Below are 21,151 nucleotides of genomic sequence, written 5' to 3' on the forward strand. Positions count from 1 at the left end.
AAAAATGTCATAGAAGTTCTGTAATTGATTTATGCCTAAGCCCTGTTAAGAATTATTATTGCCGTATGCTCTCGCTCGATCTTATACACCTTTATATATTATGTATCTACAACTTTACGCATTATTTTTTGTTGTTGCACACATTTTTTTACATCAAACTTCTTGCTTTTGACTTACTTTCTTCTTCCTTGTTTTTCTCGACCCTCAAATACTTTCACGCTTTTCACGCCCCTTTCTGTTTGTGTCAGGCATTAATTGCATACTCGTACTTTTCTTTTTTTAAGTTATTGTGTACTTCAAAGTAAGACTAATTAATTAGTTATAAATTTTATTATTAAAAAAAAAAAAAAAACGAAAGAAAACCTACAAAAACAAAATGTAAAAGAAAACTTTTGAGAAAAACCAATGCAAAAAAATAATAAAATGTTTTAAAAAAAGTTTGAATTCTTTTTTTGACTACCTATAATTCATCTTTCCCTAATTCTGAGTTAAGTAATACTCTATACCAGCGTTGCCAACCGCCTCGAAAGAGTTTCTGATACCCTGTTATAAATAGCTGGAAGACGGTTTCAAACTGCAGCTGTTTCCGTTCAAAACAACCCAATCGATCCATCTATGCCATAACAGGGTCTTTTTTCTCCACCTTTCATCATTAAATAACATTTAGATTTATTAATTAGTTGGGCCGAAATCCTGGCGGTACTGCAATACCAGGAAAAGCCGCGACAGAGGTGGAGCAGGCTCCTAGCACTCCGTCTAATTCCACAAATCAGTTTAATATTTGTTGTCCTTCGATGGAGGATCTATCAGGGTTTCTGATACCCTGTTATAAATAGCTGGACGACTGTTTCAAACTGCAGCTGTTTTCATTCAAAACAACCCAGCATCTAACATACGTCAATCCATCTATGCCATAACAGGGTCTGTCTTCTCCACCTTTCAACATTTCATAACCTCTACATTTATTTTCCAGTTGGGCCGAAATCCTGGCGGTACTGCAATACCAGGCCAACCCGCGACAGAGGTGGAGCAAGCTCCTAGCACTCCGTCTAATTCCAAAAATCAGTTTAACATTTGTTGTCCTCCGATGGAGGATCTATCAGATGTTAAGCTGATAAGAACAGATACTACACTTTGATCTTAGCCATAAGGCCGAGAAGCGATAACCAGACAATGTTATTTCAACCTATACTCATTGCCACCTAGCCAAAACCATTTGAGAATTCTAGTGCAGAAACTTGTCGGGTCATGCGCAAACGCAAGCAATGTTGGTGGTGGTTTTGTCCGCGCCGCAAAGCATGCTTTAAATTGTGTGCTTTCGTTAACCGTCAGTCGCGCTGTAATTCTCAAATGGTTCTGTCGGCGGCTGCATGGTGTCGTCGCTGTTCAGCATTTTCAAATCACTCTGGCTTCTCTTCAGTTGTCGAATAAATCTTTCGCCTTTTACTAAAGATTTCCGTGGAGAGGAGCACTCTAATGAGTCTAAAATAATTTTTGCTAGTGCCCGATTGCAAAATTGGGCCATTAATTAATACATATACAATCAATCAGTTAATAATATAATGTTTTTTAAACATACACACATACATTTTGAATTGTTTATTTTAACTAAATAATTACAACGTATAATACAAATTTTACAGTTAAAACTTGAAAATGTTTAACTTTTGTGTGTCAACATATTTAGAGGGGTATTATGTGTTCGTGTTGCGTTTAAGCGGCAGAATTTGAAGGAATTTGTAATTTTGTTAAAAATTTATAGGGCACTATTTTTTGTATGGGTAATAAATTTTTCATGCTCTTGTTACTTGATCGGTTTTCTTATGTGATTATCACAGTTAAATATATAAAAAGTTCGGCCGCTGCTAAAAATACCCTATTTTTTTTTTTCAAATAAAATTTTCGAACTCGAATCGAACGGCAAATGCGAAAGCTTAGCGGAGGATATGTGTATGTGTGTGTGTTTGTGTTTGTGTTCTGGTTCACTTTTAAACAGTGCTGCCAACTGTCGTTTGAGAAAAGTAACTGAAATCAATGTTTGAATATGGGCGAGTTGGCAACACTGTTTCTAGATTGTGTGCAATCCTTTTTAGCTACATCATATAAACTACTTAAACTTAAGCTTTAATTAGAACTTATATTTAGTACAAAAAATTCAGCTGAACTTGAGAGCAAACTTTTGAGTATTTTTCGCGTTAGTTATTAGGGGCGTGGCGGGGGCGGGCGGGTTTGCGGGCAGCAATAAAGTTTCGTGGCAGTTTCGCATTTCAACTTAAACTAAAGGGGTAAAGGGTGGTAAGGGGGGGGGGGGGCGCATCATTTAATAATGTATGTATGTATTAACAACTTGAAACAGGCCAACAAGGCCCGGACAAAGCTCCTTTAAAAACCCTTTTCGAGCCACATGGGGTCGCTTAGGCAGGCGCCTCTGTTGGCGCGTGGCAGCCCTCCACGTTCTCGGGCCAATCGCAGACGTTCTCCTGCGGATTGAATACCAGGTTGGCCGGGCAGGGCATATGATGCTTGCGCTCGCCCTCGCACATATAGTAATGCGTGCAATCGGCCCAATCCTTGTGGTAGCTAATATGCCCGTCCTCCTCCGCGCAGGTCACATCGTGCGCTGCACACGAGAAGAGTTCAGTTAGCCAAATACATTTGCGATTAATTTCCGTTTTACAACTTACGATCCTTTGTTGTGTAGGCGCCGCGTGGACCGTGCGACTCGTAGGGTCCATCGTATTCCAGCGTAACCTTATAGTCCTTCAGCTCTTCGGTTAGGGCATTCAGCAGCGGATATTTGCCATTGCCGCAGCGTCCCGAGAAGTCATCCATATCAATCGACCAGACCATGATGCCGCCAAAGCCCTGCTCCTTCAGCCATTCCGTCTAAAAAAGCAGAGAATAAATAAAATAAATAAATATTAATGTAGGTATTATTTAAAAACAGATGCATATGCAAAATAACTTGAAAGTTGTTCAAAACGAAATCAAATGAGTTACTTAAATAATGATTAAATTAGAACACAAATGAACGACTAAACGAATAATTAATCAAAATAGGCTCGAGCTAACGAAGACTAGTTCTATGGAACGACTCAATAACTTTTCGATTCGATTTTGCCAAAACTTACCTTGGTTTTCAGTGAACGTTCGTCATCGAAGCCCACCCATTGGTTGCCTCGGTAGGCGAAGGGCACCTGCTGCTCCGAATCCCACACAAGAGTTGTATTGTCCGCTGCCAGGAAGGAGCAGACCTCATAGTAGCTAAGGAAGCCCGCCTCGCTGGTGAACTTGCCGGCCTTGCCGCCGCCCGACGAGGGTGAACCGATATCGAATTGTGTGTCGTTGACCAGCTCAAAGCTGCGTCCATATGTGGGCATGCCGATGAGCAGCTTCTCCTTGGGCGCACCCTGTTTTACCCATTCGCGTGCGCTGTAATCGACAGTCAGTTTCTTCTGGTAGCCGGTGGCCGACTCCAGGGCGAACAGCGGCGAATTGTGGCCCACTGTGCGCTCCCACTGGCCGTGGAAATCGTAGGTCATCACATTGATAAAGTCCAGATATTTGGAGATTTCCGGCACATCGTAGCCGGCGGCAATCGCCTCAAAAGAGGCGGGCACGGCTGCAGTCAGCAGTAGGCGTGGCAGGCCGGAAGATTTGGCCTCACCCTCAAAGGCAACACGCAGCTCGCGCAACAGATTTACATAGGCAACACGATCCTCGGCGCCGCGCGGATACTCCCAGTCGACATCCAGGCCGTTGAATTTGTAATCCCTCAAAAAGTCAATGGCTTCGTAGACGAACTGATTCATGCGGAAGACGTTCGAGGTGAGCTCCTTGAAGGGCGTCGAGCCAAAGGCCCAGCCGCCAATCGCCAGCAGAATTTGCAAATCGGGATTTGTATCCCGCAGGGCAATAACGCTCTCATAGTTCTCGGGATCATCGTCGGTGGCCTCCGTCAGCTTGTAGTCCTGCAGCGTGGCAAAGGCATAGACAATGTGTGTGCACAGCTTGGGATCAATGTTGTCCGGCTCGAATTTGCCAGCTCCCGGCCGCTTGGCCGACCAGCTGGTCAAGTAACAGAAGACCTGAGCGGGACGTGCTGCAGGTAACAAAGGATTATTTAGATGTCATATAGAAAAGTATTCCATTGATGACTTACTGTTCTGTTCGATGGCATTCGCACCCGACTTGATGCGTTGTTTCTTCTGCGTCTGCGGCTTGCGCACCTTCTTGAGAATCTCATCAACCGAAATCTTGATGGGCTCCGGTTTCTGGAATTCGAAATAAATCAGATTAGACTTGGTATAGATTATGGAACCAATCATCATCATGGAACTGGGCTCACGAGAACTGTTTGGTCCGGTGACAACTTGGCTTACCTCTTCTTCGATGTCCTCGAATGTGGCTGCAATGGCTGTCCAGTTGACGTCCTTGGCCTCCTTGCCGCGCGATATGCCCAGCAGCTCCTCACGCATGGCGCCAATCAGCGGATACTTGACATTGCCGCCGCACACCTCGCCCTTGAAGTCGTCCATGTCGATGGTCCAGACCATGGCGCCGCCAAAGCCATTCGTTTTGATCCATTGCATTTTATTGCGAATGGCGCGCTCATCATCAAAGCCCACCCACTGATCACCGTCGACCATGTAGGGCACCTTCATCTCCTCGTCCCAGACGTAAACGGCGCCATTGAGCAGCATCTCGCAGATCTCGTAGTAGGCCAGAAAGCCGCTCTCCTTGGTATAGACGCCCTCGCGTCCACCGCCCGTGGCGGGCGCATTCGGTCCATGCTTATCCGTATTGGCCAGCGTAAAGGAGCGTCCATATGTGGGCATGCCAATGATTAGCTTCTCCTTGGGTGCGCCCATTTTGACCCACAGATTGGCGGCATTATCCACCGACAGCTGCTTGCGCCACTCCGAATCCGACGAAGGGGCATAGCTACAAACAGAGAGAGAGAGAGAGAGAGAGAGCTTTGTTAGAGACTAGAAAATATAAAGGCCAATATAATTATTCCCTAATGGAAGGGGGTTAAGCATTGATCCATCTTGGAGCTGGATACCTTCAATTCGCCTACTTACAGTGGTGCATTGTGTCCCGTTTCGCGTTCCCATTTGCCGTGGAAATCGTAGGCCATCAGATTGATAAAGTCCAGATAGCTGGCAATGGCGGGCACATCGTAGCCGCCGCGCACATTGTCCGGACCGACGGGCACAGCCGCGGAGAGCAGGAGACGTGGCTGCTTTAGCTCCTGGGCCTCGGCATCGAATGCCTCGCGCAGCTCCTTTAGCAACAGCACAAAGTTCTTCTTGTCATCGCTGCCCTTGGGGTACTCCCAATCCATGTCCAGGCCATCGAAGCCGCGCTTACGCAGAAAGGGTATAGCCGAATAGACAAACGTTTGGCGCGTGTAGCGTGTGGCCGACATATCCTTGAACTTCTGTGTGCCAAAAGACCAGCCACCAATGGCGAGCAAAATCTGTGAAATAATTCAATAATAACAAAATTAATAAAAATACAAAAAATAGGTATATTACTATGTGATTCGAACCAGCGACCTCTCCCTTGCTGATAAGACGTCAGCTTCCCAGGCTGCATGTCGATGAGTCAGTCAATCAATCAATCAATCAGTCGGTCGGTCAGTCAGTCATTTAAACGGTCAGTCGGGCAATCAGTCAGTCAAGAAAAGCTAGTCTATTTATATAGACTAGATACCGACTAATAATCCAGCTTACCTTCAGCTTGGGATTGGCCTTGCGCAGGTTCATCATGCGCTCGTAGAGTCCAGGCACATTATCCTTGGTCTCATCGTTCGATTCATAGGAGCTCAGCTTGCCCTTCTTCAGCCAGCCGAAGGCAAAGATAATGTGCGTGCACAGATCGGCGGGTATATCCTCTGGCACAAACTTGCCAATTTTTACACGATATTGCGACCAGTTCGTATAGTAGCACACAATCTTTGGCGTTCCATCGTCCACCTTTGTCTTCTTGCCCTTCAGCGATGAGCCGCTGGCCACGAGCGCGGTGCCGCCGGCAGCCGCAGCTGCTGCTGCAGCTGCTCCACCGCGCAGCTTGGACTTGGAGCGCAGACGCGTTCGGGTCACGCGTGTGGTCGAGGCGGGCTCCTGATCGATGCGCTTCTCAGCGACGGGCGCTGCCGTTGACTTCTTGGCGGTCAACAAATTGCTGCGCGAGGAGCTGCTCACCGTGGTGGGACGTCGCAGACGCCGGCGCGTCTTGGCTGCAAATGAAAAATGATTGAAAATTTAATACAAATTATTTCCTGGAATATTTTTACTGTAGGAATTTTCTGATATTTTACAAGAGTATTTTATCTACAGCTTTAATGCGTATGTCGTTCAGCACTGACCCAAAAAGTCATCAAATGACAGCTGAACATCATTTGCCTCTCAACACACTCGAACATCAATCATCATCAATCATTGAGTATCGATTATAGCTCTTGCAACGTCGATCACAAGCACTTGATGGCATATATCAAGTGGCTATTATTTAAAATAAGTCTTGAGCTGTCAGGCAAATTAACTTTGATCATATTGCAGTCCATTTGAAAATGTCTGTCTATTTAAAGTTTTCTTGTTTTAATGAAGATGCATGATAATATGTTTACATTAATGTTACTGGCTGTACGTAAATACTCGGGCAATTAATGTGGCTGTTTAATACCTGTTTTTCGTGAATTTAAAAATGATTTTAAATTGTCGCCAGCTGAAATAACAATGCAAAATTATGGCGAATGTTGAACGTCAGCGTCAGTCAGCTAAAGCGTGCAATTCGCGACATTTCTGCTTAAAACCGGTCCAAATAAATATTTCATCTAGCAGCGGGCCTCTCACTGCGCAAGCCCACACAGCAAAACAAGGCAAAATCAAACAAAACAAAGACGAAGTGTTCCATTTATGGACCTCGGCTATACGAATAAGCGCATGCAAGTGTTTCAGTTTTTGCTGGGGGGTTGCCTTGTGCTTATTTTAAAATTGCGTTGTGGCTTGTGGCTCTAGTGCCAGCTAAGTCGCTCGGTTTGCATCTGGGGATATAGCTCAGTGGTAGAGCATTCGACTGCAGATCGAGAGGTCCCCGGTTCAAACCCGGGTGTCCCCTAGGTAAACTTTTTATTATATACAACTTTTTATCAGCGCTTGAATTTATTAGTTGTTATCTGTTTGTTCTATTTATAATTCAAAACACGAACTTGTTGTTGCTTGGGGATTGTAGCTCCATTGGTTGGAGCTGCAAGTGTGGGGATATAGCTCAGTGGTAGAGCATTCGACTGCAGATCGAGAGGTCCCCGGTTCAAACCCGGGTGTCCCCTTGGTAAACTTTTTGTGTTGCCTTTTGCTTTAATTTTTCATTTTGTTTAAACAAAAGAAACGGGTTTGGTAACAACTAAACGGGGTTACTTTGAAAGTATTTTGCACAAAAATCACCAAAAAATATATTAATATGTGTGAATATTGTTTAAGTGTTGTGAATTAGCCAAACTTTTCCTTTGTCTGTTTTAAAATGGTACATCGACACTTGGCAATCCCTTTTAATTACAATTTATTTTGTGTTTATCTACCATCATCATTACCGCTCTAATATTGATGAAAGTATTTTGCAGCATTACATCATTAAAATGTACAATCAAATAGCAAAAGGTCGAACATTACCACACAACAGCTTTGAATTGGCTGAATTAAATGTTTATCGAGCGAGCGTCCGCATGGGGATATAGCTCAGTGGTAGAGCATTCGACTGCAGATCGAGAGGTCCCCGGTTCAAACCCGGGTGTCCCCTGATTTTTTTATATTATTTTCAATAACCATTCACTGATTTTTGTTTATTAGGAGGAGCTTTTTGCATCAATTAAATAGTATATTTAATCAATTTCAGCAATAATTAGCTGCACATTAATTATATCAGCATTCATTTATCTTCATTTTAAGTGGTTTGGGTTGTCTTTATTGTTAAACCAATTTAAAAACTGTTTCGAATGTTCGAAACATGTTTTCTTGATTTATCAAAACACATAGCACATAACGCAATGTCATTTAGGAAACATGTTGCTCTTGCTGTCTCATGATAATGGGACAGATAAAAGCAATCAAAGCACAAAGAAAACAACAATAGCTCTTTATCAACTTCCGCCTCAGCGGCTTAGAGACCCAGTTTGAGGAGGAAACTCCCACACATATAAACCGAATGCTGTGTTAAAGTTTTAGTAGCTGTTCTTGGCTAAATTGGCGCTTCTTACATAAGTGGGGATATAGCTCAGTGGTAGAGCATTCGACTGCAGATCGAGAGGTCCCCGGTTCAAACCCGGGTGTCCCCTTGGTAAACCTTTTTGTTTGTACTTAAGCATAATAATTAATTTTTTTCTGTCTACTTACTCTGTGCGCTGTCTGTGGAGGGCGAGAGCAAAACAATCAGCAGACATATCACAAAGACGATTCGCAGCAAACGCGGCGGCAACTGTGAAAGAAACAAACATCAACATGTTAAACGCAATTCATCAGAGTTGTATGTACACGTTTATTTTGTATAAATATTATAAAATGATTTATGTGGGGGCAGGGCACGTCAGGTTTCAGCAAATTACGTGGCACTCTTGACAGCAATGGATTTTAATTTGCCGCCGTGAGAAGGTCAGAGCACGTTCATCGTTCGTCAGTTGCGGCCCTTCAACCTCCACTCTCCACTTTACTCTTCACTCTCCACTCCAGTTTGTTCACACCGAAGTGGCGCCCAAAAGATTACAAACAAAAGACGCGTTAATAACGCCAAGCGGCCAGCTCTTGACATTGACCCAGTTAACGAGTCCGAGACGGAGTCGGAATTGGATTCCGAGTTGGAGTTCAACCACGACCTGTGTCCAAACAATAAGCCACTTCGCTGGACAGAGACAGTCGCTTGTCTCAACAACTAATTAAAATTATTTAGAGCTCTTTATTATGCATATGTGAATTGTATTTTCATTTGGATTGTGTTACAACTGAAGCAATTTTCGGTGACATCTTCGCATTAGTATTGGCAATGACAATGTCAAATCGAGCGACTGTCTTGACTTTGAATAATATCAACTATACTTATATACGACCCACACTGCCCACAATCAACCCTACGCAACAATTTCGTATTGCGCAGACAATTGCAAAAGGCATTACAAGTAGGTCTATCATGATGATATTGTCGGGGTTTTTAGGCATATTTGTATGCCGCAAGACTATTATTTAATTATATAATAATTTATAAATATAAATATAATATAAAAAATCATATTCCAAATGAAATCTATCAAGCGTAGGCACACAAAGGAAAGAAGTTTTAAGGGTTTGAACCCTTACGTAGGTTCAAATGAATAATGTTAAATATGCAAACATTTAGAATTCTTTTTGTGTTCTTCGCGGAAATTTCAGGTATTTCTTTAAAAGTTTTCTACATTTAATATTAAATTTTCTTTTACTTCAATGAGCATAAAAGTTTGCTACTGGCTTTGAACCAGCGACCTCTCGCTGTTCTTTGGCAAGATTTATAAACCTTTGCACTGGCATATTAATCAACATGAGCACCTTTTTAACTGTTCTTAAATGGTTTCTCTAGGCAGTTTTCTCTGCATTAACTTTGCTTATGATATCATAACTTAGCATTTATCTAACTTCTTCAGCGATTACCTGTCAACGGCAGCTGCTTGGTATTCCATTGACCGCATGCCATTAGGAACACGTTACACAATTGTTGGCTCTTGGCTGTTGGCTGCCTTTCACCGACAGTTAGAAAGAATTGGCCAAAATTGGCACAAAACGTGCGACGCATTTTAAAGGCCGCAAATTACAGTTAGAGCCGGACGAATGGACGCTCCGTGGCCAAAAGAGGGTCGCATCAAGGTCGCGGCAAATAACACATAATTTATGATCTGGCCCCGGCCATAAGCCCATAAATCTGAGAGCTAATAAAATTCTTGGGCAGCATCTGAGCTGCAGCCAAAAGTGAAACTGGTTTAGGCAATGCTCCCCCAACTTATTCAACTTATCTAAAATCAGCAAACTTCTCTCGGGCAATTCACTTAAATGTTTTAGCCTCGGCTTGGCCAGCCAAATTATTGCATAAATTAAAAATCAGAAAGTAAAACAAGAAAGAGCACCAAGCCGAAGATGAGATACCCTTGCGAGCTCTGAGAAATATCAGGAGAATTAATAAGGAGATTAACAAGAGTAGACCGTATTTTATGCTCCCCTTAACTTATCTAAAATTAGCAAACTCTTTTCGGGCAACACTTTTAAATGTTTTAGCGGTGATGAGATACCCCTGCGAGCTCTGAGAAATATCAAGAGAATTAATAAGGAGATTTACAAGAGAAGAACGTATTTAATCTAAAATTAGCAAACTTTTTTTCGGGCAACAGATTTAAATATTTTAGCCTCGGCCTGGTCAGCCAAACTAATGCATAAATTATACATTTTAAGTGCGAGGGTAAAATAAGAACAGCAAGCCGAAGATGAGATACCCTTGCGAGCTCTGACAGGTATCAGGAGAATTAATAAGGAGATTTATTTTATGTAATAACACATTAAATGCCCAATTAAATGGTAATACCCTCTAAAAGGGTATACAAGCAAAGAGTTCGCACCAAAATAACATCTGGCGGCTCACAAAAAAGGTTCCTTATTACGTGAAACGGCAACTGAGAAGCTGGGGAGCTGGGAGGCTGGGAAGTGGACCAACTGGTTTGTGCGGCATCTCGCTCTGTCGCGGCGCGGAAATGTGTTGAGGTGAAAACATGTCTAAATGCCTTTCATTTTCTTCTGTGCGAAAGCGAAATGGCCAGAATCTCCGCTCCAACAGCTGCCATTTTTCGGTTTTAGCAAATCATCTTTTTAGCTACCAAATCTCGCCTTCGATTGCAGAATTACGTAAATTACGTAAAAACAATTGTTGTCCATTTCGGGCAATTGTTGTCGGCGACGCCGTGCAGCAAGTTGCCAAGTATCATTAGCGACCAGAGAGTCCAGCGGCGCCGCTGGAGCACAGCCAAGTCGTGGTCCGCGGATTTGCTTTGCTGTCGATGCGAAAGCCGCGCCAAGCATTTTTGTGGGTTTGCCGATTACTGTTTGCTGGTTACGACAGCACTTAACAAAAGTCAATAAGTAATAGGCAGAGAAGGAGAAAGAGTGAGACAGGGCTAGAAAAGAGAGGGAGAGAGAGAGGGCGAAGCGAACACAATAAGAGACAAGCTAACTGCATTCCAAGCGATAGATTGGCTATTTTTCCGATTGGGCAAAAAAAAAACAGAGAGGAAAATTAAAGAAAAAATTAAGTACGCAGAGAGAGAGAGAGAGAGAGAGAGAGAGAGAGAGAGAGCCGTGCACATACCCTGTACGCAAACTTTTGCAGTAAAAGATATTCGCACTTAGCATAGTGGACTGAGTTCGAAGCCCTGGGAAGAGACTACAAAGTCTCAAAGAGACGTACAGACTGACCTGGTTATAGCGACCCAGCACATCATCATCTAGTCTCAACTACAGTAGAAGCCACCCGCTTCTTGCCGCCTACAGGGTACAAAAATGATGTTTTTTTGTTGCCGTCAGATATATCTGTCGACAGAATATGATCATTTAGTTGGATATGTCTGCGGCTGCAGTCGCCGCCACTTCATCTGAAGCCTGACTCTGTGAAAACGAAATCTTAACGCTCGAGTTTCAAGTGTTACTTCAGCCCACAGACATGAGTGCGCCTTTCGTTTCGCATTCATCGGATATCAAATATAATATTTTGATCTTTTGCAGCTGTCTGCTTGCCGCGAGTTTTCACTTGCATGCAAGAAAGCGCATGAATTGCAATTTATTTGCATAAATTTTACACATTTTATTTATTTATTTTTCTGCTTATTTTTTCGATTTTTTTTGTTTGATTAACAATTGCGTTTGTTGTGCGCTCTTTTTGTATTTTCAGCGAATTGCGCAAAAGCTGCATTAATCATGCTTCGCTGCCGCTGCCGCTGTCGCAGTCGACGCCGGCGCGTTTGTCGCTTAAGTCTTTCGTTTATGGCGCTGGCTAGCAAATGCATTCGGTTGCATTTCGTTGGCTTTTTTTTGTATTTGAAATGAAATTTATTGAAATTTTCGTTTAGTTTAGCTCGACGCTAAGCATTCAATTAAGTTGCCTGCCTTTTGGCTTGACCGAAATTCAGCTCAAGGTGAGGCGCACAAATAAAAATAATCAAAATAAAAAATAATATTAACAAATAGTAAAAATAAAAAAACTCTACTTAAAATGGAAAAAAGAAAACTTGCGGCTAAGTTGGCGACACGCGCGAGTTGTTGACTCTCTGTGTGTGTATGTGTATGTTTGTGTGTGTGTGTGTGCATTGGCTTAACGGGCTTTAATAAGTCAGCAGTCATAACTGTTTGGCAACAGTTGTTATTTTTTCTTTAGCTTGGCTTTTAACAAAAGGTCTGACGGCTTGGCAAACCTTTTGCATTGTGCTTTTCGTGTTTTTCCTTCTCGTTTGGGCTCGCCTTACAATTGCGTTAATATGCGCGCACCTGTCCTGACCAGACGACCTTGCGCAATCTGGCCAAAGCCTCCGTTAACGCAAACAAGTTTCGGCTTGGAGACAGGCAGCTACACACCACACACACACCACACACACACAAACACACACACATGCAGACACATGCAGCTTATGAGTCAGTGCTCATTAAGTGCAGCAGAAACTGGTTCACTGACCAATTAGAATAATACTGAAAATTGCGCACTTCCAAACTGGCCAAAACAAGCTCCGTCTCGAATTACCTTTAAGATTCTGTAAGAGCTGGGTGTGGAGCTTGGGCCAGTTGCCAGTTGGCCAGTTACTTCCTGCTACAGCATAACCCTGAAACGGCCATTGGCATCAGACTCCAGCTGATACATATACACAAAAATACTTATACATTTTTCATGCTTTTTATGCTTAAGAGCACGAGTGCTCTAGTCGAAAGGGGCTGGACTAGGTGATACCCTGAGACCAGCTGAAGATTCTAGCTGCTTCCAGGCAAACATTAAAAAAGCTCTTAGCTTAACTTTAAATGTTGAATATGCAGCTACACGCCAAGTTGGCTGGGTCTAGCACCTACAATTTTCGAGTTAAGTTAAAAATAACTGCACTCAAGATCGATATTTATCGATATTGTGGAAAATGAAGGAGCTATCTATATAGTAAGGGGGAATACTTTATAAGCCTAAATTCTTCACGCAGCTGGACGTGGTTAGATCAACTCGTAGTTGCATACTTCCGCCTGTAATAAACATAAAGAAGTATACCCTTTTTGCCCATTTTTTTTTAATGGGTATTTGTACTGCAGAGCCGTGACTAGTCAGCTATTTAGTGGGTTAGGCCCACGCACCCACTAAAATTCCGAGATGCGACAGATTTTTATGTTTCACTTTTTAAATGGCTTAAACGTGCGCCCGGCCCGCGGCAATGAGTCAGCCATGCCAGGCATGCTAGCTGAGGAGCTGTCTACATAATTGTGGCCATTATTCTTTGGCTTGGCTTGGCTGAGATTTTAACAGTTGAGTGCACACAACTTCCGTTCCACTGCAGAACTGTTTGTTAATTTTTGCTGCTGTGTGAGCGTTTCCTACATTCGGCGTATCTTGTTCATAATGTCAATAAAATTTATGTCCGTTTGTTTGCGGAGAGCTAAGCCACAGTTGCAGTTCACATTATGTTATTTGTCTGGCCTCGTCAAGAATTTGGCAATTTGTCAGTGTCACATTAATGTAAATGCCGGTTTTATTTCCAGTTTTTTCTTTTTTCCTTCATTGTTTTTTACCCCCACTTTTTGTTTTGGGAACTCGTGCTGGCCACTTTAGCGGCAACACACTTTTGATTTCTGCTGGCGCAACAAAAGACTTAAGCCACAAACCGCATTTATAATCGCCACGCTAATTGAAGTTAACGAACTGGAGTGCTCATAAAGCCTCAACAGCTGTTCAGGAGAGAATTTTCCAGCTGTTGACTAGACTTTCTAGGCTTGGACTAACTCTTTGGACTTACTTGCACTTCTAAGTATGCAATGCTCTTCCCTCGGGGGTTGTCCTATACCACAAACTTCGCCACATTTTGACTCTGAATTTTCTTTCAGTTTCTTAAACAACTTCTTGTGGTCTGTTCTCAGAAATTGTGTAAGATATGTTATAACAAAAGTGAATTTTTTTTCATGAGCAGGTGTTATACGAAAACTTGCATACTAGGTTTTGCGTCTCTAACTCTTATAGTCTTCGAGATATAGGATAAAACTGAGAAGCGCTGAATTATTTCCTATTTGTTTATGCTGTATGGGAAACTACATTCAAAAGCTTGCGTTTATAACTTCAAAAATTCTCGAGATTTGTTAAATAAATAAAGACAGGCAATGAAAATGAAATGATTTTTGGATAAAAGGAGTTATCCTCGAAAGAAAAACATTACAAATTTCGCAGCTTTCTAAAAAGACTCAGTTTCTTCCCGCAATTAACCATTTACCGAATATTCATTGCCTTAATAAAGCGTTTGCCTTCAGCTTCACTTCACCTTAAACATTATAAATGTTATTTATTACCAGATACCCTTTAAGCAATGTTACTTAACTAATTGGTAATAACATTAAGACTTAATTGTTAATTTGTAATAAATCATATCTATGCAAGATAATGCCATGGATGTGGTTAGGTTAGTTTTTGCGCTACTCTGCGCCTCAAATGTCATTTTCTTTCTGGTTTCACATGCATTTTTGATGAGAGTTAGGGGCGTGCAGCACAAAACAAAACAATAAGGAACTGGCCCGCAGCCCCGGACATTATGTCATGAGTTTGTACAACGGCAGCAGCAGCCGCCCCCTTATGTAAAACGTATGCGCTTTTATTAATAAACAAAGCGACAAAGGAAAACGAAAAAACAAAAAAAAAAAAAAAGACAAGGCACAGAAGAGTGAAATTTTGTGTTTTATTATACCCTGAACCCATTGGAAATGCGAAAAGGGGTATGATAGTTATTTAAGGTGTAAGTAACAGGCACAAGAAGACCTTTTCGAGGCAATAAAGTATTTCGATTTTTGATTCTTCATTAGCAGCCGGGTCGATATAGGTTTATCTCGGGAACCTTAAGAGCTAGATACTAGATACTTGATAGTTTGAACCAAGCTTTTCCTGTTGCCTGCGCTGATCAAGTTACTTTTGAATCATCTAATTATATGCCTATCATTGAATCAATAAAAACTAATCTTTCAATTTCGGATAGAAGCTAAGTTAAGCTCAAGAAAAAGCACAGAAACGGCATAAGCTTGTGTTTGTATGCCTGTTTCATGTAAATATAGAAGAAAGGGTATCTGCCGGTCGGCGACGCTTAACTAGTTCACTCTCACTTACTCGCAAAAGCTGCTTGCATTAGTACATGTACTAAGTAGAGTCTGTGTATGGACAAATTATGTATTTGCCATTGTTAAACTTTAACCTTTTGGGCCAAATCAAAGACCAAAAACAATAAACCAGTTTGCCGCGTCGTGTGTGTGTTTCTTTTTGTATATATAATAACTTGTATATACAGATATTCAAATTGAATGACGTCTCGAGGCTGGCCAGTTTATAGAGCGGCTATCGCGGTTTATGGCCTAGACGGCAAACGGTATTAAGTCAAACGTTTTTATGGCATTGCCAGCTGAATTTATGGCCAAAACACAAAATACAGCCAAATGTAGATGAAGTTAATTGCGGCCGGCGGAAGGGCCAGCAAATGAAAATGAAATGGATTGGGGCAAACAAAAAAAAATATACAACAAATTGCATTTACAGTTAATTAGTTTAATTATGAAGTGGTCAAAAATAGCCAAGAAAAAAATATGTGAAAAGTTGCCAAACGCCAAGCAAAAAAAAAAAATCAAAAACAAAATAAAAAATCAACAAAACACAAAAAATTAAACATAACACAAAATGTGTTGTGCAACTGTTTGAAAGTTCGATATAGCCCAAGATAACAGATATTCGTATATATACATATATATACATTTATATATATATATACTTATTTTCATTAGCAGCATTTAGCTGGGACGGTGGCAGGGGCAGGCGCGGGGCAGGGGCTCTATGATTTTGCCTGATAATGATTCGATTTATTTGATACTCAGCTTTGGCTATGCGATTATGCTTGTCGCCTGGCCTGCGGCTATATCTTCTGTATAATATATGTAAATCGATTTTTTTTATATAACAATAAACGAGTTTAATTTCGACTGCGTTTTGTGTGTTGATTAAGCAGCCCTCGTTTTCGTTTTATACACACGCAAGCTCTTGTAGATCTATGATTTTTTGGTCTCTTTTGTTAGACTCAATACCCTTTGAAATTGGGTAATAAAGGTATTATGGTTTTGTGCTTATGTTTGTGACAAGCAGAAGGAAGTTTCTTTCGATCGAGCCCTGTTTGCATACACTTTTTTATGCCCCATTTCAGACTAGAAAATTCAACAAAGATCGGACTCTATAAACCGAAGTACCTAGGGAGCAGCTTTTCTAGAGGGAAGCTAGGGGTACAGGGTATCTTCTAGTCGTGTCACCCTTTACGAGCACTCTTAATTATTTTAACTGCTTTTTTTTTGTTTGGTTTTTGTCGTCCAGCAGCTGGACAAGTGATTGATATATTTGTGCCCATAATTAGCTTCATTTGTTTATTTTGCTCCACTGTCGTTTGGCATTGAGAAGTTAATGTGCGTGTGTGTGCGTGTGCGCGTGTGTGTGTGACAATTATGCGACAAAATCTAAGCAAAGTTGGTTATTTAAATGTTTAAACAAACGGTTGGTTTTATGCGCACTTCCTGATCGAAGCAGCAAGTTCGTTGCCTAAGTCTTTTGTTTTGCTTGGTTAAATTTGTCTTGGCTTCGATTGACTTTGGATGCGTAGCTTAATATACATTATCTATGGACTCGAATTACTGTCAGCAGCTGGCTTTTAATAGTTCAATAACCAATTGATGCATTCGCATTCGCCTTCGCCTCTCCAAATGGATTTATTTTGCGGCCTATGCAAATTTATTGCACACAAATCAGCATAAAAGTGAATTGTGTTTTGTAGAGTGTGTGTGGTGTGTGTCTGTATTGTTTAACGTGCGGCACAAACAATTGAGCTTGCCCACTCAGCTGCAGCTGAGCGCCAGCATTCAACAGCAGCTGCAGGCCGCCTGTCAGGGCTAGGCCAAAGTAATTGTGACTCGCGTATCTCAGATAAAATACAAATAAAATAACAAAGAAATACTTAAATTCGGTGTGCCGAATTTTAAATACACTTTAAGTATACATACTAGCAACTACTTTCAAGCTGAAATCAAGTTATTTTCCTTCATTTTAGTTATCACTTTTTCACACAGATTCAGTTTGAACTGAAATCCGCCTCAACTATCTTTTACTTCGTATCTTCGGCTATATTTGAACAGATATTGGGAAAAATATCAAAGTCTTTCAAATTAATATGGTATTCCGGTTCTTCGCTCATTTAAACTTTCTTTCGTGCATATTTCATCCAAGTGGAATGGATTTTGATAAGAGTGTGAATCACGTCTTAAGTGAAACTGCATAAGGTTACTTGGAAGTGAGTTTGAATCGAAAATGTCATCGCATCCCAAACTTGACTCATGTTTCCAATCAAAATGTATTTTTGTTTTTATGGCTAATTATTTTTCATATATGTGTATAGCACATGATATTATTAAAATACCCTTTGCAAGGGTATACAAAATATAAAATAAATAAATAAAGTAAGTGGCTGTCAGCTAAGCAGCCGTCAATTAAAGCAGCCACATTCTAGCCAGCATTTTTTTCTTATTTTTCAATATTTTTGCTTGCGGCCGTTTTAGTTGCATTTTATAATTTTTGTTGCTGTTGCATGTTGTGGGGTTTGACATTTCATATAGGTATGTATATATTGTTGTATGTAATACGTGTGTTATATGCTTGCCAGATATATGGCTTCAATATGCCTCATATTACGCATACGCAGAGTTGGCCCGCTGCCAACTTCCGTCGCTGCCTTTTGCTTGTTTTTTGGGAGAAAGTCTGTCTCCCATGCAATGTGCAATTATTAAAGCTGTGTGTGTGTATTTACTATCTACTTTTTTCCAAACGTAAACACAAGCCGGGGCTACGTAAAAGTCAACTCGTTATTTGAATTGTTTGTTTTACAAACAAATTCTGTGCGAGTGTTCACTCAATTGTCAAGCTGCGCGCTTCAGCCAAACGAAAGTGAGAGTTTTTCGGATAAAGCAACAACAACAACACCAACAATAACAAAAAAAAAAGCTACACATGTCAGTCACGCTTGTCGATGGCGCGTCTATTGACGGGGCTGACGGGCTGTTGGGGGCGGCGTCACAGGCAGCGAGGCGGGGCAGGGGCAGCTAATTAACAAACCCAAATTGTTGCAGAGGCAATGAAAACTTTTGCTCCGTTGCCAATTAACATTTAACATTATGTGGCCGAGGGGTTGGAGGGTGGGGGAAGCCAACACGACCTGCTCCATATATGCGAAGAATTACAAAATAATTGTTTAGAAACTGAATAAATCTTCAAATTAATAATAATAATTAATTAATTAATAAGCCAACTTCAATTGCGTTTTTTGTTATTTGTGATTTTTCTAACATTTGCTAGTTATTTTTTCCACATGCTAACATCTGACATTATGATTGAAGTGGGGTTCGTGAGGGATGCCTGAATGAACTGCTTCATGTGCAATCAAATTAAAATACAATTGCCCAGAAATCAAATAATTTATAACATTAATAATTAATTTATAAGCCTGATTCAATTGCGTTTTTTCTTGAAGATTTCTTCTATCATTTTGTTATGGGTCAATCCACATGCTAAGATTTAACTTAATGTTGAAAGAGAATTGTGTGGCCAGCAAAATTGGAATACAATTGTCTAGAAACAAAACCATTTTTAATAAAAATTAATTTATATGACAAATCCAATTGATTTTTTTTCCAGAAATTTCTTTATCCAACAGCCAAATAATATTAACAAATAATTTACAAGCCCAATTCAATTGCATTTTCGAAGAATATGCCTTCAATTTTGGCGCTACTTTTGTCCACATGTTTAAATTTAACTTTATGTTGTGGGAAATGTGAATTAAAATACAATTTTCTAGAAACCAAGAAATTATTATGTTCTCCTTAACTTTTCCACATGTTATATTTTACCAAACTGATTAAGTTGGTTTCCTGGGGGAAGCTTAAAAGATCTGCACTGTGGGCAAATTTTCTAAAATTTTCTCGCTATTTATTTTTTCCACATGTTTCGAGACGTCAACTGCGAACTCGTTGCGCGCATTTCGAACCTAATACTTTTTGCGGGTTTTTCAATTTATGCGAGACCAGTTGTTGGGCCGCTTGGCCAACGATTTGCCAATAGACGACGACGACGACGACGGCGACGACGACGATTGAGTGGCAGCAGTTGTAGGTTTTAAGTTTTTAGTTTTTGGTTTTTCCTTTTTTTTTTTTGCAAATATTAATTGTTGTAAAATCACAGACATGTGGAAAACTAGTTATTGTTGCCAGCGACTTTTACTTGAGTGCGCCAAATTGAGGCGTGGCCAGTTGGCGTGCTGCTGGCTGGCTGGCCATAATGGCAATAATGGAAATCGCAAGAAAGAAAAGCCTTCGCCAGCGCAGCCAAGGAAGTAAAAGCTAAGCTTTTATGGCATGAAAATGGCCGCTGAAATCAAGCGAAATGAAACCGAAACCGAGCTGCACAGAATTTATATATTCATATTTGTATAGCCATTGTCTTTGACAGGTTTGCCTTCAACTTCGGCTCAGACAGCCGCAGCAGCAGCTGTGACTATTATTCCAGCCAGCCAGCCAGCCAGTCGGAGAGTCAGATAGTCTGTCTGTCTGTCTGTCGGACGTTCTCTCAGCTATGCTGAACATTCATTTTTCCGTTCGCTGACTTTCAATATACACGTTTTTTTTTCTTGTATTTTTTTTTCTGTTCTAGAGTTTGGCATGCTTTTTGTTTTGTATGCATGTCTGTGGTAAATATGATAATTTGTTTTGTGCTCATAGTTCTTGGTGGCATTCCGTGACACACTTATCACTCACCATTTTTCTTTGCAGCTGTGTGTGTGTATTTCTTATACACCTGATCAATAATCGCTTCTGCGTGCACTATGAACAAAAATTAAATGTTGGCACTACACTGCAGGCCTGTCTCAGATATATATGTATATATATTTATTTCTTGGCAACTCTGCTTAGTCACTTTGTTGGTAGCACTGGAACTATATATTCAACTCCTGGCGGCCACTTTTGTGAGTCTTAACCGTTACTCGCTGCGAACTCGCACGTTGGACTGAAAAACTGAAACTGATTTGTGCGCAGCCGCGGCCAACCGCAAAGACAACGTCGACAGCAACAGCAGCAGCAGCAGCAGAGGGGACAATAACAACAACAGCTCAAAGCGAACGGCAAATTGAGTGAGGTTGTGGCCCCCTCTTGGGCTTGGAACATGCTCGGAGATTGCGTTGCGAGCGACCACGTCCGAGCGCCAAGTACGAGCAACGGCAACATAAACACAAAAACAAGTTACAGGGCTCCAGGCGGCATCGACTTATAGATACTCTGCATTCACTGTTGCTATATATATTCGATAGATATTCTATTTTACTTAACATCAAAATTTTCGTGACTATTTTCGGTACTTATAGTCCGAACTTTATGAGACTTTTGGGGCTTCAGTATAGCATACGCAAGATTATGCCCATTGAAATTGGCTAAAGAGGGCTTAATCAGTTTTTTAACAGGCAGTAGGAAGCGTTTCTCCCAACCTACAAGAACTCAAGACTTGAAATTTTGAACGTAGGTCTTCATAGTGCCCCCGCATTACGATTTCGATTCCGATAAGCGATAACTTGCCCCATTTCCAAGCAATCGATAAAAAAATAGTATAGCGATAACTTGCCCTATTTCCAAGCAATCGATAAAAAAATAGTATATACGGATCAAATATCTTTCATTTTAAGGCTGACCCCCTCACTTTCTGTGCTGCGAGCAGCAGCGGGTCTTAGTAGAATAATCTCAGGGTATCACCTAGTCGTACGATTTCGACTTGAGTACTCTTGCACGTTTTGACATTT

General features: G+C 41.1%; 1 protein-coding gene and 7 non-coding genes across 8 annotated transcripts; 5 read left to right on the forward strand and 3 right to left on the reverse strand.

The window, feature by feature from the left end:
• Positions 1-676: 676 nt before the first annotated feature.
• LOC116650819 (U2 spliceosomal RNA) lies at positions 677-848 on the reverse strand. Its single transcript, XR_004303838.1, has one exon. It is a non-coding gene; the product is annotated as a U2 spliceosomal RNA (small nuclear RNA).
• Positions 849-968: 120 nt separating this feature from the next.
• Positions 969-1,164, reverse strand: LOC6623161 (U2 spliceosomal RNA). The gene has a single exon (XR_048874.2). It is a non-coding gene; the product is annotated as a U2 spliceosomal RNA (small nuclear RNA).
• Positions 974-20,384, reverse strand: Cht7 (chitinase 7). The gene is made up of 9 exons (XM_002046062.4): positions 20,118-20,384; positions 8,397-8,478; positions 5,739-6,244; positions 5,085-5,482; positions 4,383-4,944; positions 4,163-4,274; positions 3,132-4,102; positions 2,685-2,886; positions 974-2,620 (listed from the first exon to the last, which is right to left on the reverse strand). Exons 1-9 carry the CDS (start codon positions 20,118-20,120, stop codon positions 2,415-2,417), a joined length of 3,042 nt encoding a protein of 1,013 aa, XP_002046098.2. The 5' UTR covers positions 20,121-20,384; the 3' UTR covers positions 974-2,414.
• Positions 1,401-1,523, forward strand: LOC6623205 (U5 spliceosomal RNA). Its single transcript, XR_048875.2, has one exon. It is a non-coding gene; the product is annotated as a U5 spliceosomal RNA (small nuclear RNA).
• TRNAC-GCA (transfer RNA cysteine (anticodon GCA)) lies at positions 7,054-7,125 on the forward strand. The gene has a single exon. It is a non-coding gene; the product is annotated as a tRNA-Cys (tRNA).
• TRNAC-GCA (transfer RNA cysteine (anticodon GCA)) lies at positions 7,265-7,336 on the forward strand. The gene has a single exon. It is a non-coding gene; the product is annotated as a tRNA-Cys (tRNA).
• TRNAC-GCA (transfer RNA cysteine (anticodon GCA)) lies at positions 7,732-7,803 on the forward strand. The gene has a single exon. It is a non-coding gene; the product is annotated as a tRNA-Cys (tRNA).
• On the forward strand, positions 8,267-8,338 carry TRNAC-GCA (transfer RNA cysteine (anticodon GCA)). The gene has a single exon. It is a non-coding gene; the product is annotated as a tRNA-Cys (tRNA).
• Positions 20,385-21,151: the final 767 nt, after the last annotated feature.

This window comes from Drosophila virilis, chromosome 3 (assembly GCF_030788295.1).
Source record: "Drosophila virilis strain 15010-1051.87 chromosome 3, Dvir_AGI_RSII-ME, whole genome shotgun sequence".
NCBI lineage: Eukaryota > Metazoa > Arthropoda > Insecta > Diptera > Drosophilidae > Drosophila > Drosophila virilis.

Bases quoted from the DNA above. Each gene is read 5' to 3' on its own strand.
- Cht7 (XM_002046062.4), bottom strand. The intron at 4,275-4,382 runs GTAAGCCAAGTT...TTCGAATTCCAG, and splicing joins TCGAGGACATCGAAGAAGAG to AAACCGGAGCCCATCAAGAT. The intron at 2,621-2,684 runs GTAAGTTGTAAA...TCTCGTGTGCAG, and splicing joins CGCCTACACAACAAAGGATC to CGCACGATGTGACCTGCGCG.